We start from the raw sequence: 17,826 nt of genomic DNA on the forward strand, positions 1-17,826 counted from the left end.
CCCTCTCTCTCTGGCATCGCTCTCTGACCTCTCTTCCTTCCTCTAAACTCCTGCTCATTTCTCTCTCTTCTGGGGCCTTGGGCCCCGGTTAGACTATGTTCTCAGGATCATCCACAATCAGCCTTAGAAAGTATTTTCCGGGCTGCCCTGGTGGCGCAGTGGTTGAGAGTCCGCCTGCCGATGCAGGGGACACGGGTTCGTGCCCCGGTCCGGGAAGATCCCACATTCCGCAGAGCGGCTGGGCCCGTGAGCCATGGCCGCTGAGCCTGCGCGTCCAGAGCCTGTGCTCCGCAACGGGAGAGGCCACGACAGTGAGAGGCCCACATACCGCGAAAAAAAAAAAAGAGTATTTTCCTAAACAAAGACAGTTCCTTCCCCAAGAATGGTGGGGCCAAGCATTCAGATAACAGCAGGTGTTGCACATGAACTGTGTTGAATGATCTGTTTAGACTGGGAAGGACCTCAGAGTGGGGAAAGGCCACACTGCGGATCTGTTCCTGGCTGTGCAGGGCTCCCTTCCCTGGCTCTTTCAGAGACAATGCTCTTGGGCTCCCACCGATTTCCCTCCTGGCGCCCCAGCCCCTGTAGCGGAGCTGCTACCATTGAGGGAGCCCTCCTTCCCAGGTGACACCTGCCCCAGGCTGGCTCTCACCCCGGAGCTACAAAGTCACCACCTTCGGGGCCAGAAGACCCTGGAGCACAGCTGGTTCAACCTTTTATTTAATGGGGAAACCGAGGCTCCTGCTGGCAAAGGCAACCTGTCTGTACCCACGCGCTCTGGAGGCAGCAGAGTCAGGACAGTGAGGAGAGGGGTGCAGCCAGATGGGCAGCCGGACTTGCTCCTGCCACACCCCAGGCAGCAGCTGCTTTGGGGCCTGGAGGCCTGGCGCCCGGGCAGGGCACTAATGGAGGCTCCAAAGGCCGGGTCCTCAGCAGCCCGGGTTTGTCTCAACATCGGCTCTTCCCTGGGAGCCTAGCAGCTGCTTGGAACTGAGTGAGCCCCAGGCAGGGGACCCCACAGCTTGTGGAAAGTATAGGCTCCTGATCTGCTGGCCTTTCCCTAGGGATGGAGAACAGACGGGCCCTGGACTTCAGAGTGTTTCTATCCATCCATCCATCCGTCCTCCCTCAGGACAGCAGTCCATCCTTCTGTCCATCCTCTCTTGTCTTTCAGTACACTGGTCCACACACAATAATCATTCACTTATCTTTCCATCCATCTGCCCAACACTCCACCCATCCACCCCTCCCTCCCTCCCTCCATCCTTCCCTTCCTCCCTCCCTCCCCCCTTCCTCCCTCCATCCTTCCCTTCCTCTCTCCCTGCCTCCCTCCCTCCCTCCATCCTTCCCTTCCTCCCTCCCTCCCCCCTCCCCCTTCCTCCCTCCATCCTTCCCTTCCTCTCTCCCTGCCTCCCTCCCTCCCTCCATCCTTCCCTTCCTCCCCCGTCCCACCCTCTCTCCCCCTTCCTCCCTCCATCCTTCCCTTCCTCTCTCCCTGCCTCCCTCCCTCCACCCTGTCCGCCCACTTATCCACCTCCCTCCCCGTTTACCCATCTCTCCACCCAGCAATATTTCTTGACAGCTCATAAGGGACTCAAAGATGCAGTAGACATGACCCTGCCTTTAAGGAGATGGGGGTGGGGGTAGGGGTGGGGGGACGGACTCTAGGGAGCCCAGCTCAGCTGCAACTCATCTAGAGGCAGTGCCCAGGCGGCAGGCACGCAGGGTGCTGATCTGAGCAGGCTCTGCCTCGGGCAGGGGGCAGGGATGACAAGCCCAGCTTTAGGTTCCCTCTTCCCCTGGGCAGAGAGGTGGAGAAGCTGCTCAGCAGGTCCAGTCAGATTTAAAATGTCCCCAAAGAGTGTCTGCTGAGAGGCAGGGGGTGAGCACGCTGAATTATTTCTCCAGTAATTGGCACTGAAGCAGCTGCAGACATCCTGCGGTCTGCATCAAAGAGCTCAGAGCTTGGCCTGTCTCGGTGAGGCCTTGGGGGCAGCTTGTCCAGGTCTCCCAGGGTTCTTCCAGCTCCCACCGCCTCTCCCCTCCCCATCTCCTGGTACTGACGAGCCGCCAGGCTCTCCCTGGCTTTCTGTACAAGGCAACCTGGGGGGCGGGGCTGGGCGCATGCAGGTCGGACCCCTGGTCAGCTGCCGGTGAAGGGACAGGGACAAGGACACTAGAGCACCGAGGCCCTTCACTGCAGGGGACAGCCTTGCGGGGGGCTCTGCCAGTGTGTGTCTGGGCAAGGCCAGTGCCAGGTTTTCCTTTAGTCTCATCCCTCCCGTGTGCAGAAGAGCCTTTGCTGGCCCTGCAGATGAGCAATTTGAAACGACTCGTCACACGTTTTGTAAACGGTCGGATCTTTCTGTGTGTGTGTGCGTGTGCGTGCTGTCCATCTCCCCTGGCAAGGGCCCCTCCCAGTGCATTTCTGGCTGGTGCCTGGGCCACCTCTCCCACTGCGGGGCTCTCCACCTGGTCTCCTTATGCCGGAGGCTTCTCTCCCTCCCTGGGGGCAGAGCACAGGGCTGGGGCGGCCTGGGGTGGAGGATCCAGACAGCTTGGTCAGTTTCCAGAGGCTTCCTTCCTGCTGCAGAACCACATAGAGAGATCAGGTCAAAGGGAGCCCCTCTGTTGGCAGTAGGGGTGGGGATGGGTCCCACCCCTGCCCCTGGGACTTCCCATCTCTCCACCCCCTCCCAAGGGACCTCAGGAGAACAAAATTAGAAAACTATTTAGTCCAGTTGTCTCATCTCATAGATGGGCTGGCAGCAGGGCCAGACAACCGGTGTCCCCTGGCCGCCCCTCAGCAGACCGTGTGAGGATCCTCCCCGTCAGGCCCTGACTGTGGGTCTGGGTCTGCACACAGAAAGAACAGCCAGGCCGGCCAGGACCAGCTGCATAATTTGTGGGGCCCAGGGCAAAGTGAAAACGTGGGGCCCCCTGTTCAACGTGACTGAGAACTTCGAGACAGTGACAGCAGAGCCTGAACCTGAGTGTGAGGCCCTGTGTGACTGTACAGCTTGTGCATGTGCCCGTGAGGCCAGCATGGAGGCCAGTCAGGCTCCAGCCATCGAGGGAGCTGCTGAGGTCCCTGGGTGACTGCTGTTCCCCATGCCATGAGCCACAGGGGGCAGAGAGATGCAGGACAGCATCCTGCATTAGAAGGAAAGGCAGAGCCTCGTGCGCTGCTGGTGGGAATAGAAAATGGTGCCGCTGCCGTGGAAAACAGTGGTGATCCCTTAAACAGTTAAGTGTAGAACTACCACCTAATCTAGCAATGCCACGTAATCCAGCAATACACCCAAAGGAATTAAAAGCAGGGTCTCGAACAGATGCTTGTGTATCAATGTTCATAACAGTCTTACTCACAATAGCCAAAAGGTGGAAAAAACACAAATGACCATCAACAGATGAATGGAGAAACCATGTGATCTACCCAGTGGAATATTATTCAGCCATAAAATGGAATGAAATTCTGACACAGGCTACAACATGGATGGACCTTGAGAACACTAGGCTAAGTGAAATAAGTCAGACACAAAAGAACAAACACTGTATGAGTCCACTTACATGAGGTACCTAGAGTAGTTAAGTTATAGAGACAGAGAGTAGAGCGGGCGTGCCTGGGGGTGGGGAGGGAGGAATGGGGAGTTAGTGTTTAACGGGCACAGGGCTCACTCCGGGACGATGAGGACGCTCTGGGGATGATGGTGGTCATGGCTGCACGACAAAGTGAACGGATTTAATGCCACTGAGCCGTACACTTAAAAATGGTTAAAATGTATGTTACGTGTATTTTACCCCAATAAAAAAAATAAAGAGAATAAAGGAAAGAGGGGCAGGTGGCGTGGGAAGACAAGACAGCTGTGGAGGTTTGACAGCTGAGATGGGTTGGGGGCTGTGGGATTGCAGCTCCCAGTCCTGGAGTTCAGGGGTCATGTTCAGGTGCAGCTCCCACAGCCCCGGGAGGAGTTGCAGGTCAGTCCAGAGACAGGCTCTGGCTCCAAAGCTGCTGAGAGGCTGTTTGATTGATGGAAGCTCCTGGAAACCCTCTAAGGCAAATCCTCCTGCTCATACAGGCCTGAAAAGACAACTGCTTCCCTGACCCTACCCTGGGTCTCCCGATAAGGGAGGACTCAGGAGAGCATGGCGTGTGCTCAGCCTCACGGGGCATGAGACAGCGTCCCACATGGGGACAAAATCTCTGTGTAGTGACTGAACTTTATTCTCGTGTGTTAATTGGCAGAAGGAAAATACCCCAGTGGGACAAGGGGCTGACTTTATCCTACTCATCTAGACATTATGATCTGTGTCTTTCTCTGCCTGCACATACCTCCATCGCCGCACTGAAGCCTGATTTGTTCTCACCAGACCGCCCCCCCTGCTCAACCCAGCATGGTCTTTGGCATCTGACTGCTCTGCATTCAGATACAGGCACTCTTGACCTCCCTGGGCCTCAGTTTCCTCTTCTGTAAAATGGGAACGTTAGAAGTATCTGCTGCATAGGTGGGTGAGGATCCCTAAAGCAGGCAGCAGGTGCCTGACTCAACAGATGTTGGCCGTGACGATTATTACACAGCAAAACGCTTCATCTCTCCCGGGCCCTGGCTCAGTGGAATTGAGGGCTCTGTTTGTTGTCGGCAAACAAAGTGGTGTGAGGAGGCGGGAGCTGTGAGGGAAGCGAGGGAGGGCACCGCCTGGGGTCCCTGATGGGCCTCCAGCCGGGCAGCTCTCCTCTCCACTGCCTGCTGCTCCCCGGCTCGGCACTCGGGGAGAACACGTCAGAGACAGTTCACCGGAGAGGCAGGAACAGGAAGAGATAGAGATTTCAGGCTTCTGGGAACCTAGGGATGTGATGCCAGAAAGTGGGCGTTTTCTCCTTTGGGAAACGTGCCAGCCCCCTTCTTTGTGGGTGGAAGTCACTCTCACCTGCTGGGCCTGTGGACGCTCTTTGCTTCAGGGCTAAGGAACAGCCGGGGGCGGGGCCTCTGTCCAGGGGTGGCATGTGGCAGCAGGACTCGGTCCCAGGCTTGTCTCCTCGTCCAGTGGGGTGCTGTGTTTTCTCCGCCAGCCCGGTCCTCATCACCCGCCCGCCGCTCCCCTGCCTGGGTCGGTCTAGGGGTGTCAGTCCAGGGAGACACAAGTAAACTGGTTCCACTAGATCCATGGGTCTTCAAAGTTGGTCTCCTGCACTTCCCTGGTGGCGCAGTGGTCAAGAATCCGCCTGCCAGTGCAGGGGACACGGGTTTGAGCCCTGGTCCGGGAAGATCCCACATGCTGCGGAGCAACTAAGCCCGTGCGCCACAACTACTGAGCCTGCGCTCTAGAGCCCGCGAGCCGCAACTACTGAGCTCGTGTGCTGCAACTACTGAGGCCCGTGCGCCTAGAGCCTGTGATCCGCAATAAGAGAAGCCACCGCTCAATGCAACTAGAGGAAGCCCGCATGCAGCAACGAAGACCCAACGCAACCAAAGAAATTAAAATAATAATGATAATAATCTGCCTGCCAATGCAGGGGACATGGGTTCAATCCCTGGTCTGGGAAGATCCCACGTGTTGCGAAGCAACTAAGCCCGTGAGCCGCAACTACTGAGCCCGCACTCTAGAGCCCACGAGCCACAACTACTGAGCCTGCATGCCGCAACTACTGAAGCCCGCGCACCTAGAGCCCGTGCTCTGCAACAAGAGAAGCCACCGCAATGAGAAGCCCGCACACCACAACAAAGAGTAGCTCCCGCTCGCCGCAACTAGAGAAAGCCCGCGCACAGCAACGAAGACCCAATGCAGCCAAAAAAAAAAAAAAAGTTGGTCTCCCGATGGGGAGCATCAGCATCGCCTGGGAACTTGAAATGCATGTTCTCAGCCCCACCCTGGACCTCTAAGCCAGAAGCTCTGGGGTGAGGCCCAGTGACCTGTGTTTTAACAAGCCCACCGGGTGACTTCGATGCTGCAGAAGGGTGGGGGCCACTACTGAACCTCAGCCTCTAACACTGCACTTGACACTTCAGCAGCTGCCCAGTCAACGCTGGATAGATGAACCATTATTCCCCGAGGGGAAGCGCATGACCATCTGCTGTGTCCCGGGCTCCATGCAGCCACTGCACTTACCTTCTTACGTCATCTAAACAACTCTTGAGGCAAGGGCCACATCTGAATCCTACGGGAGTCATGACTAATAGCAGTGGTTGGAGTTTTACAGGTGCTTTCGAGTTTTTAATTTCCACAACAATCCTGTGAAGGAAGTATTATCCCCATTTTACAGATGAGGAAGCTGAGACAGAGAAGTACCCATCATTTCAGGTGCTAAGTAGTAGAGCTGGGATTCAAAATCAGGTATCCAAAGTTCATGTGGTCTCTTTTAGGGACTACTTGGGTTATCCAACATTTGGGACAGATCAAGTCGTTTCTGCACTCCATGATTTTTACAGATGACACAGAACATCCTCCATCCCTAACTGCGAGAGTCTCAGGTTCAAAAGTTAATTGGTAAGTTGGATGCTTGAGACTCAGAAAGCAAGGATTTCTTGGTTCCCAGAACCGCCATCAAGAACCCTTGACTCCTGGCAGCTCCCAGACCCTGGTGGGGGTATCTGCATCCCATCTCTGCCCTAAAGCTGAAAGCTTCCGGGGTTAACACATGATGAAACTGCTTCAGAGCCCCATCAACCCTGGGACACATCTCTAGGAAACACACTTGGAATTCCCCCTGGAGGCTGTAAGGATTGAGTCCTTCTCCTAAACTAGGTCTGGTCCAGGCACGGGGTTCTAGTGGGAGCTGAGTGTGGTGGCTTGTGCTACATCAGGTCTGAGGAGTCTAAAGGGGGTGTCGGTCCCAGCACAGAGGTTCCTGAGAGCCGGGAGGCAGAGGCAACAGCCCCTTACAGGCTGGGCATTTGGATACAGGGACCTCTGGAGCTGCATTTTCTCTGCCAGGCAGGTCCTCATCGCCTCTTTATCTTACTTTCCTGCTATGGCTCCGGGGCTCTCACCCACATCCCACGAGTTTATCCTGTTTGATACATATTTTTCCACAAAAAATTCCATTGTTAGAAATATAATTTGGTACAAAGTTAAAAACTGTACTATAAAGTTTATAACATAGGGCAGCAATCTCCCGCCCCCCCCCCCCATCCCCAACCCAAGTCCCTCTCTAGGCAACACTTAGAACTCAGCCATGTCTGCTGGTGTTTACCTTTGTACTGAAATCTCATGCTGATTCTACTTCTTGATTTTTCAGTTTTATATATTATATGTCATGATATAGAATATCATGATATCATATTCAATCTCTCCAACACAGGTATGCTTCTTATCCTGTTTGTACATCCTTGGGTATCTCTCCTGCCCTCATGCTCCAATCTGGGCTGGCTGGCCTTGGCCTCTAGCCCACACACACAGCCACTGCCAACATCCTGGGGACTGTCTTTGCCCCTCTCCTCTGTTGGATCCTCAGTTTCCTGTGTTCCTGTGTCCTGGTTTTCTCCCTTGTTTGGCTGGAGCACATCCTGTAGTAGCTGCCTGAGAAAGAATGTATGGGAGGTAAATTAAAACAAAACAAAACAAAACTTCACAAGTCTGAAAATATCTTCATTCTACTGTCACTAAGATCTGGGTGGATATAAACCCAGATTAGAAATTATTTCCTGCCAGAATTTGGAAGATACTTCTTCACTGTGTTCTGGCTTCAAAATTTGCTTTGAGAATTTCAAAGCCATGTTAACCCCCGACCCTTGGTATATGACATGTTTCAAAAAATTTTGTTCTCTTTGGAAGGTCTTAGGATTTTTTTTCTTTAGGATTTTTATCCTGGTGTCCTGAAATTTCATGATAAGCCTTGCTATAGTTCCCTAAATTTTTATTCTGAAAGATTTCAGACATATAAAAATAATTCAAATATGACATATAATGAAATATTATAAATATTACAAACCCATCTATCCATCGCTGAGATTAATGAAACATTATCAGTAAAGTTGAAACCGTTCCTTGTGCCTCTTCTTCTCAAGATGTATCTTGAAAGCTGTTGTTTATCCTTCCTATGCATTTCTTTATTCTTCCACTGCATAAAATATATGTTAATATATAACATTTTTGCATGTTTTAAAATCTCTATATAGATGGTGTCATAACATATTTATTTTTTCTGCCATCTGTTTCTTTCCTCAGCATTGTTTGTGAGAGTCATCTATACTAAGCGTGGCCTGACTATATCACAATTTATGGATCTCGTCTTCTGGCGATGGTATTTAGGTTGTCCCCAGTTTTTAGCTAATAAAAAGGTAGTGCTCTAAACATCCTGTGCACATCTTCTGGAGCACACATAGAAGAGTTTCTGTAGGGAAATGGTTCTTGGTTCTGCCAGCACGTGGAGTCATCCGGGGAGCTTTACAAAATCCTAGAGTCAAGGCTGGGCCCCAAATTGATTAAACCAGAATCTCTAGGGGTGCATCCAGCATGAGTGTGTGTAAAGCTGGCCAAGTGATTCCAATGAGCTGTCAGTGGTGACCACCACTGCTCTGGACCAGTGTTCCTCAGGGTATGTGGTCCTCTAGCCAGCAGCCTCATCTGGGAACTTGATAGACGTACATGCTCAGCCCCTGGCCCAGACTCGGTGGGTGAGAATCTGTTTTAGCAAGATTTCAGGTGATTTCACGGCACCTGCAGGCCAGGTGCATCTTCATCTACAGGTATTGCCACATGGCAGCTCACGATGGTGGTGGCCCACCGCACGGCTGTGGTTTTATGTCACTGTGCTCGGCACTTGGTGGGTTCTTGCTCTGTGAAAGCTCCTTTCCTTCAGTCCTAGGAGATATGCTTGTATCATTTCTTCTACAATTTTCTCTCCTCTCTTTTCTGTTTCTTGGCTTGAAATTCCTATTAGTTGGAGGTTAGACCTTCTGCATGGATCTGATGTTTTGGTTGTCCAATGGTCCTGACTTTTCTTTGTTTCGGTGTTTTACCTTCTGGGAGATTTTCTCACATCTTCCATCCCTTCTAATGCCTTTAAAAATTTCTGCTATTATATATTTTTAAAAAATTTTCAAGAGCTTTAACACTTCCTTTTAAAAAATGACACTCTCTTCCTGTTTCATGGGCAAATATCTTCAGAGGACTGTTCTCTGACCCCTTTCTTCTGTGTACTGGAGTTGTTGGTTTTGGTCAACTGCTGGTGCCCCTGGCTGTTGCCACTATGACTGTAACACAACAAAGCTAACAGGAAGCTCTGTACATGTGGGTAGGGCTTGGGAATGGGAGCCTCATAGTGGTGACTGGGTAGAGACTGGGGAATTGTCAATTTCAGGATCTGTCAGTCTTTTCTCTTTGCTCAGTTTCCCAGAGAGAAATTCAATAATGTCCTGCCTTGGGGTGGCTGGATGGGAACAGGCCCAGCTGTCAGCAGAGGAAGGGGGCTGAGGGTCTCCCCATTAACCATCGCTTCACCCCAGCCTTTGGCTGGTCTTGGGGTTCCCAATCCGGAATCCTTCTAGTTCAACCTTGGCCAGCTGTACACCTGTCTTCTACCAGGATCAGAGAAGGGCAGTCACGTGCAATCTGGGCTCGGGTCTAACCACTTCTTCCAACCGATACTATTTTCACACCATCTTTGAACTCCTGCCTTAGGGATACCCGGTCCCTCCATGTTCTGAGCATCTGGGGGATTCTGCAGAGAAAATGGGCTTGTTAAGGGTTGCCAGCTCCCTTAGACACTTTGGGGAGTGGGGGAAGCTGGCACTAAACAAGTTATACTCTTCCAGCTTCCAAAGTTTTCAGACCTCTCTTACCTGCTGCCATCTTTGCAGTTCATGCCATTTTCATTCCTTTATGTCATTTTGGTGGGGTTTGGGGAGACAGAGGAAATACAGATGTGTTCAGTCCACAGTGTTTAACCACAAATCCTTGCCCATTTTACACGCGTTTTGACACATTTACATGTAAGTTCATATGACTCATTTTGATTATCTGTACTTTTAATTTCTACTTAGATGGCCTTGTTTTTCCCATTCAACGTTAGGCTTGTGAGCCCTTCTAACCCACGCAGATCTAGCTCATTCCTTTTACTGCGGCTTAGCAAGTGTTCCAGCAACCAACGTACCACATTTTTTCCATCCATTTCTCTACTGATGCATCTCAGAAACACAAGTGATTGTGGCCTTTTGATCAACACGCTGGCTCAATGCAAATTCTAATCTTTATTGTTTTTATTCTGAAGCATAACTTGTCACAGGGAAACAGTGTTTTTATTACTTTTTTTTTTTTTTTTAACTGTCTGCCAGCGACTAGGGGAAAAGAGCTAATGGTGGGGGCCTGAGAGCCTGGAGAAGAAGGCCCTTCGAGGACCAGGCCCGGGGTGGTCAGGAGGGGGGGTGTGGACGCCATACACACCGAATCACGCATTCTCTCTCCTCCAGGAAAGGCTTTCCAGAAGCATCTGCCCACACTTTGAATGAAGTGTTTTTCTGCCAAACTGAGCCTACTGAAGGGGAGTGGATTAATGGCTTAGGGAGCTTCACGCCCAGCAGGGGGCTCAGCTGAAGGCTGCTTGCTCTCCAGTGAGTGAATTCACAGTGTTCACCAGAACCCTTTCCAGCTCCAGCAGCCCTCGGGGAGGCCAAGGAGGGCTTCCAAGAAACCTAACCGAGAGCCAGGTTCAACAGCAGCTCCTGCGCGGGGAGGGAGGAGGCCGCATCCACGTTCAGAGCCGCAGGGGAAGGGGGAGGATGGGTGGATCTCTCATCCCACCTGCTCTGGGTTCCTCTCCGGGGGCCACGCTCAGGTGTGAAGGGTCACGCTCAGGCTCTGATTTCTTTTTCCATGAATACAAATATGGAGAAAGCCCTACCTGGCACCCTCTGAAATTGCAGTGCATAGGGGAAGGCCCCAGAAGGTGGGTCTGAAGGCCCTTCCAGTCCAACTAAGACGAGAGCAAACTTAAAATGAACATAGGGGTAGACTGGGGGTGGGGCTGGGGGCAATAAATAAAGGTCACAGCTGAGGGGAGTGACTGGGGTGGCGGTGGAGAGGGGGGCTCCCAGGAGAGAAGGGGTGCAGAAAGGCACTGGGTTGGGGGAAGCAGACTCAGCCTTGCAAACACTGGTTTGTCGAGTCAGAGGTCACGTCCGACAGGGCTGGCGGTGGAGGGCCCTGGGACTGGTCAGGAAGGAGCCGGGTAGGGTCTGGCTCCAGCGCTTTCTCTCTCTCTCAAGCTCTTCCACTGGAAAGTCTGCCCCACGCACCAAGCACGCCTCTGCTCAGGGCAGGCAGAGGGGACCGTCGGAGCCCACGTCAGCAGCAGGGGCTCGCCCAGGTGTGCCTTCTACCTTTGGGGGAGAGAAAAAAAGGCCACTATAGGGGGAGCAGAGGCAGAGTCCCACCCCAGTGACAGTGTGAGCTTTGGGAATGAAATGCAGGGAAGGCTGACTCCTTGCTGAAGCGGCCTGCGCCTGAAGCAGCTGCCCCGTCTGAAACTAAGCAGGGGGCTGCCCGGGAGGGCCGGCGGCTGAGTGCTGGGCAGGGGGCACCTGCATGCTGGGCCCAGCCCTGCTCCGCTGTGCTGTGTCATTGCAGGCAGGTCGCCCAGTCCCTGGGCTTCAGTGTGGCCATCGATACCTGGGCTAGTCAACACAGGTGATCTTGGGACGCCAGCAGGAGCAAATGGACATGGGAACATACAACCTTCCTCTAGGCCAGTCCTTTCCAAGTAACAACTTAAGCCCTGGAACCCTGTCTATGTGCTAGGCCACACAGCCTGCCCCGTGATTACTGGACAGTTCCTGAAGACCCACTCAGGTAGGTACCCCACATGGACCCTGGATCTTACCCTCCCTGCAACCTGCAAGGGACACGATGTGGTCCCCATTTCAGCGATAATGGAACTGGGCACTGAGAGATCAAATATTAGGTTGAATCTTACGGATTTGCCAATATTTAACTGTTTTTGATCTACAAAAATGCAATTTCATGTGGTTCGACCTGATGGTTTGCCCAAGTTCCCATGGGTATGGATGGCAGGGCTGGGACTGGAGCTTGGGCCTGCTTGATTCCAAACCGCCCTCCCTGGGGGGATTGCAGGAGGCGAGGGGAGGGGGGAGAGGGTGCACGCCCACGGCGCCTCCCTCCCTGAGACCTGCCCACTCAGCGTCACAGTCTGTCTCTGTCCCTCATGACCATCGAGAGGGGAAATGAGGGAGGAGGAGGGAGGGGAGGGGAAAGGGGAGGGGAGGGGCGCTCCCACAGGGTTTCCTGGGGGGTACTCCCCAGCCCAGCAGGCCTGCAGCCGTCCCCGTGCACGGCAGGGGCACCAGCTGCTGCGCTGACCCATGCAGTGTGCACCATGGGTCCTCTGGTTGTAGACGCACTAAGTCCAGCTGGGGCTTCTTTCTGGAAGGAGGCTGGGCGCCGATCGTGCACCTGCACAATTTTCTCCCGCTTGAGTGCGAGGACTCCCCTGTCCCCCAAGTGCATGGTGACCTCAGGTTGGCCGGGGCCGGTGGGAGCTTGGACTCTTGCCCTTGGCTTCCACATCCATCACATGGGGATACTGAGCCTCCTGTCTATTTGGCCAAGAGAACGAAAGTTGACCTTGGAAGTGCAAGGACAGGCCAGCCTCCATGCCGTCAGCTCTAGGGGTCCTGAATCCTCCCTCTTAGGATTTGGGCCTGCCCTGGCCTGGGCTCTGTTTTGGGTGAGCTGATTTGCCTTCCTCAGCTATGCAGTAGGTTTCTGGAGGTCAGGGACTGTCCCCCACCGCACCCGGCCCAGGCTGGGCACGCACTGCCTGGAGAATAGCAGGTGTTCTGAAAATAGAGTTACTGTGACTGTTAGGCAGGAAGGGAAATGCTCTGAAAGATTACACATTTCATAAAGCAGAGGATGGAAACGGCCATTGTTACAGTTACTGAGAACGGATAGGGACAGTCACCACTGTCCTTTTGGGTCCCTCTTTCTGTTCATTGTGGGCACGGATGGGTCTGGCTTGCCTCTGTTCGACGGGCACCTGGCACAGGGCTCAAAAATGCAGAGAACTGAAAACACCCCCCCGGGGGGCGCAGATAGAGAGGAGGTGGGTACGATGGAAGGAGGAGCTTGGTACTCACTGTGGCCTTTTGGGTCCGGCCTGGGTGGGCCCCCCACTGTGGGTCTGCAGAGCCGGTCCCGTCTCGATGGCCAGGCTGCGCTCGCTCCCTGAGAGGTGGCTGGGTGGGCGGGGAGGCCCCATCTTTGATGACTCCACGCTGCCACCTGCAAGAAACCATGAATGGTTCAAGGCTGCGTCCTTTGGGCCTTGAACCGAGACAGGGACCATCTCAGCCTGACAAGGAGCTGATCTGAAGTCTCCTCCTTTGGAATTGTGACCTGTATCGATGGGACCGTCTGCCAGAGCCCCTTCCCCTGGGAACCGCCACCCCCTTTCCCCATCCACGTGGCTGCCATGTTCTAGCGGGACCCCACCCTCTGGCCACTGCCGACTGGCCCACAACCTACAAAGGCAATCGAATGGGCCCTGAGGTCATTTCACTAAGGAACAAGTAGTTACCCACATGAAAACTGGCAGTGAGGACGAGTCTGTCCTGCCCTCAGAGAAGGAGGGTGTCGTGGAGAAGCGTGTAAATTTCTGTGAACCCAATAAGAGGGACATTCACGGCTGCCTCTGCAGACTAAAGAATCCTCACTCAGACACGGCTGTTAGCCCCTGCCCGGCCCAGAGAGCAGCGGTGGGGCCTGCAGACTGCACTCCATCTTTCCATCTCCTGACCCGCTTGGCCGCAGCTGAGAGCCGGTGTGAAGAGAGGGGACACGAGCTACGGTAGTGGGAGGTGAGGAGTATAAAACCTGCCCTAGCAACCAAGGCTGGCAGGTAAGTGTCCTCCACGCTTTCCTAAGAGAGAATCTGCAGCCTGAAGGGGCCTAAGAGATCATCTAGTCCAGGGACAGTTTTCACCTCATGCAGCATCCCCGCCTACTGATACTGGTCCCTGGGAAAACTGCACGGAGGAGGATTCCGAAGCCATGTCAGGCTCTGTGGGAGAGAGTGCCGGGATCAACTGGTAATGTCTGCCATGGGCACAGGAGTGCCAGGCATTGGCATCTCTGACCTAGTCCAGACTGCCACCCCCGGCAGGAATTCCTTCCGTATCAGTTCCGGCAGAAGATCACCCAGCCTTCCATTTCCTTCCAGTTTGAGGCAGTTACTGAAAAGCTTTCTTCTTAGGTATTAAATTCAGCCTGAAATGTCACGCAAGTATCCCAGTTCTAACCTTTGGAGTGACTCTGAATGAAGCTGGTCCTTTTCCTGGGAAGGTCCTTCATGTGTCTAAAGATAAGGAATGGAAAATGTGTCCCCAGGCCTTCTCTGCATATATACCTGAGCTTCCATATGTTTTTTTTTTTTTTTTTTTGGCTGCTCTACACAGCTTGTGGGATCAGTTCCCTGACCAGGGATTGAACCCGGCCCATGGCAGTGAAAGCCGGAATCCTAACCATAGGCCGGCAGGGAACTCCCCTTTCTATCTGCTCTTGAGTGGTGCTAACACTTTAGCTCCTAGCCCTCCCAGCTGATGGCCCATTTTGCCTCCCGGATCTAGAACAAGTCCACAGACCCAGCCACTGGGGAGCCACTAGGGAGCGGTAGCCTGTGGAAGCAGCAAAGCCACTGCCCCGGGGGCTTGGGAAACAAACAGGGCTGCTTCCCACACTTACCTGATTCCCCCCAGGGTCTGCCGCTTTTCCGGTCCCTGACCCCAGTGGGTGGGAGTCTGTCCTCCAGACTGGAGGAGCTGAGATCTGAGTCACTGTCACTGTCGCTGGAAACCACTGGAAAAGAGATACCAGCACAGGAGGTCACCCCCACTGGCCACCACAGGCAGGCGTGTCAGACAGAGGGGACCAGGGCAGGCCTCTTCCTTCCAGGACAAAGTGGCATAGGACCTCCGCCGGCCCTGGTGTTTGGGGCACGGGGACAGTGGTCCGGGGATAGGGATGGCAGGGTACTCCTGTCAAAGAGGTGAGTCCCGGTGCGAGGAGGCGGGGACTCAGGGGTGCGGTGCCCAGTATGACCAGCACCGGCAGGGAGGGCTCAGTCCTCAGGCAGCCATCTCCGCCCATCACCCCCTCCCTGTGGCTGAATCAGAACCCTCTTGCTGGGAGGAGCTGATTACCCCCTTTGGTGCAGGCCCAACTGCACCTGGCAACATTTAAAGGTGCCCGGCCATGCTCTGCAGGGATAATTCCAGTCCTCGCTGACCCTGATGGAGGGCTCCAGGCCCCTGACATACACTAACTCAAGGAAGCTTCAGAACAACCCTGCAAGATAGGAAATAGCATTGTCCCCATTTCACAGGCAAGGAAACCGAGGCCCTTGCCCACAGTGGGATTCTTACTCTGGCGGGCTGGCTCCACAGCCTGTGTTTGTAACCACTCTGATTCCACCAGAAGAACTGAACTGGGAGCCAGCAGGCCTGGGCTCTCATCCCAGCTCATCCAGCAACTGCCAGTGGGGTCTTGTGAATGCAGAAGGAGCATGGCTGGTGGGGCTGGAACCCCAGGAGAGGGAAGGGAAGGGGAGGGGGAGCTCCCACAGTGAGCACCTGCTGTGGTGGAAACCCTCTTTTCTGGACTAAATGCAACCATATTTGGCTGGTTAGTCAACAGTGGGAGTCATAATACAGGATCTGTTCATACACTAAACTCCATTTTAATTTTAAGCATAGAAATGTATATCCATTCGCCAATCTTTTTTTTTTTTTTTTTTTTTGCGGTTACGCGGGCCTCTCACTGTTGTGGCCTCTCCCGTTGCGGAGCACAGGCTCCGGCCGCGCAGGCTCAGCGGCCATGGCTCACGGGCCCAGCCGCTCCGTGGCATGTGGGATCTTCCTGGACCGGGGCACGAACCCGTGTCCCCTGCATCGGCAGGCGGACTCTCAACCACTGCGCCACCAGGGAAGCCCCATTCGCCAATCTTTTGATGGAGGGCTTGGGTGCTTCTTTGAGATCGACCCACATGGTCTTTTGTGTCTAAACTGCATCTGTATTGCATTGTGATTCTCAGGTTCAGTTTCTTTAAATTGGAGCAGATCTTGAAGACATGGGCAAGCAGGAATCCTCTATTTTTCCGTTTCTTTCTCGCATTTTTTTTTTTTTTTTACAGTTGTGCGGCTAATTCAATAGCCTTTTTAAGCAAGTGACTTCTACCAAGTCTTTCCAAAGTCTTGGTTTTAATGAAACGACTCTGTGTCTTTTCTGACTTTTTTCATCAATTTATATAACATTTAATTAAATAATGTAATTATAATAGCAAGTATAACCGCACAGAAAGGTTTGGGATCACAGGTAACCAGCTCGCATAGGTGACTAACTCAGCGGGTGGGGTAAGCGTCAGCGTGTCTTCCCCAGGAATGCAATATGCTGGTTACGGAGGGAGTTGAGTGCTTTCTGCCAGGCACTGTGCTAGGCACCTGGGAAGCATTATCTTACTTGATCTGTAGAACAAACCTGAGCCATAGGGACATGTTTGGTGGGAGATGATACTGGAAACAAAATCAATCTATATCAAGGGCGGCTAATAGGTTTCATCTGATGCTCTAGGCCCCTCTGGAGCAGCGTGCAGAGGAGAATCCTGAAATTGCATTAAGGCCCAGCAGGGAGAGAGTCTGGTCAGTTAGGGAAGCCCACAGTGGTTCCAGGAAGGGAAATGGCAGGACCTAGGCCATGTAGCTTCCACCTGGATCTAGAGCCTTCTGGAAAGTTTTCATGCCTTCAGCCTGTGTCACCTTTCAGCTAAGAAAGTCACAAGTCATAGAACCAAGCAACCAGAGGGGCTGGAGCTGGCTGACCACTTCAGCCTAAGAGATCCTTGACCCTGTGCTTCCACAGCAGGGCAGCCGTGCTTCGAAAGCTTTAATGACTAATTGGTTCTTCTCCCTCCCTCATCCCCACATCTTGCCAGTTTCACTGGCTCTCCTATCTGGGGCTCCTCTGGCTCCACGCGGCCTGGAGCTCCTGCCAAACTGCCGGTCAGCACCTCCCGCAGGGACTGGCTTCCCTCTACCCAGAATGCCCTGCCCACCTCTCTTCTTCTGGCTTAGTTCGGGTACCACCTCCTCCAGGAAGCCTTCCCTATGGCTCCCACCTGTCTGGCTGAACGCCTTGTGTGTTCTGCTACACCTGCAGCAGCTACTTCCCGCTTTAAGTGTTCTGTGTGTGTTTCCCCCAGCAGACCGAGAGGCTCCTGGAGGGCAGGGGACAAATTGCACCACAGTCAAGGCTGGCGTGCTTCTCCTGCAGAGCCTGATCCGTGGGGGTGGGGCAAGAACGATGCTAACAGGATTGCTTCCAGCTTTGCCTTTCTTCTGTCTGCTCAAGGATTTTGCCTCTTCTGCTGTTTCTTTCCCTTCTTGCCCTCAAGGAAGAGTTCTGCTTTGGCTTTCTGGGCTCTTGTGACGTAGAATCAAAAAGAGATGGGGATGGGGGGGTTGTGGTCCACATGCCCCCTTTACAATATTTGAGAAACGCAAGTAAAGGCCTGACTTATCTTGCAATCGCGTTTTAGGTCCCAGACTGGGTTTCTTTGATTATGAATCCACCGAGACCCGATTTTATGGGCATCGGTTTTATAAGCATTTACGTATTTTTGGCTCATTCACTGACTGACTAAATGCCAACTCTGTGGGTCCTCAGACAAAGGGAGTGGGAGGTGGCAGGAGGTGGCAAGAAGCTCCCCAGGTCTCCCTAGGGGCAGATGCAAAGGAACTGGGGAGGATTCTGCCCCCTCCCGCAGCAGGAGGAGGGGATGTCCAGCAGCCTGTTAAGCAGTGGGAAATCCCTGAGGGG

At 53.4% G+C, this 17,826-nt stretch overlaps 1 protein-coding gene across 16 annotated transcripts in view; it reads right to left on the reverse strand.

Moving 5' to 3' along the window:
• Nucleotides 1-1,516: 1,516 nt before the first annotated feature.
• Nucleotides 1,517-17,826, reverse strand: part of RPH3AL (rabphilin 3A like (without C2 domains)) — a 169,876-nt gene continuing 153,566 nt past the window's right edge. For 2 of the 16 annotated variants that reach the window (XR_012328447.1, XR_012328448.1), the window contains exons 6-12: nucleotides 14,698-14,811; nucleotides 14,256-14,311; nucleotides 13,095-13,239; nucleotides 7,931-8,059; nucleotides 7,193-7,514; nucleotides 6,109-6,231; nucleotides 1,518-5,224 (exon numbers count right to left, since the gene is read on the reverse strand). Coding sequence is in view for 7 of the 16 variants with exons in the window: in XM_073797260.1 (XP_073653361.1) it covers nucleotides 7,382-7,518; nucleotides 13,095-13,239; nucleotides 14,698-14,811 (396 nt within the window). In the remaining 9 variants the exon portion in view is untranslated. The other 14 variants (XR_012328446.1, XR_012328444.1, XR_012328445.1 and 11 more) reach the window with 13 other exon arrangements.

This window comes from Tursiops truncatus, chromosome 20, assembly GCF_011762595.2.
Source record: "Tursiops truncatus isolate mTurTru1 chromosome 20, mTurTru1.mat.Y, whole genome shotgun sequence".
NCBI lineage: Eukaryota > Metazoa > Chordata > Mammalia > Artiodactyla > Delphinidae > Tursiops > Tursiops truncatus.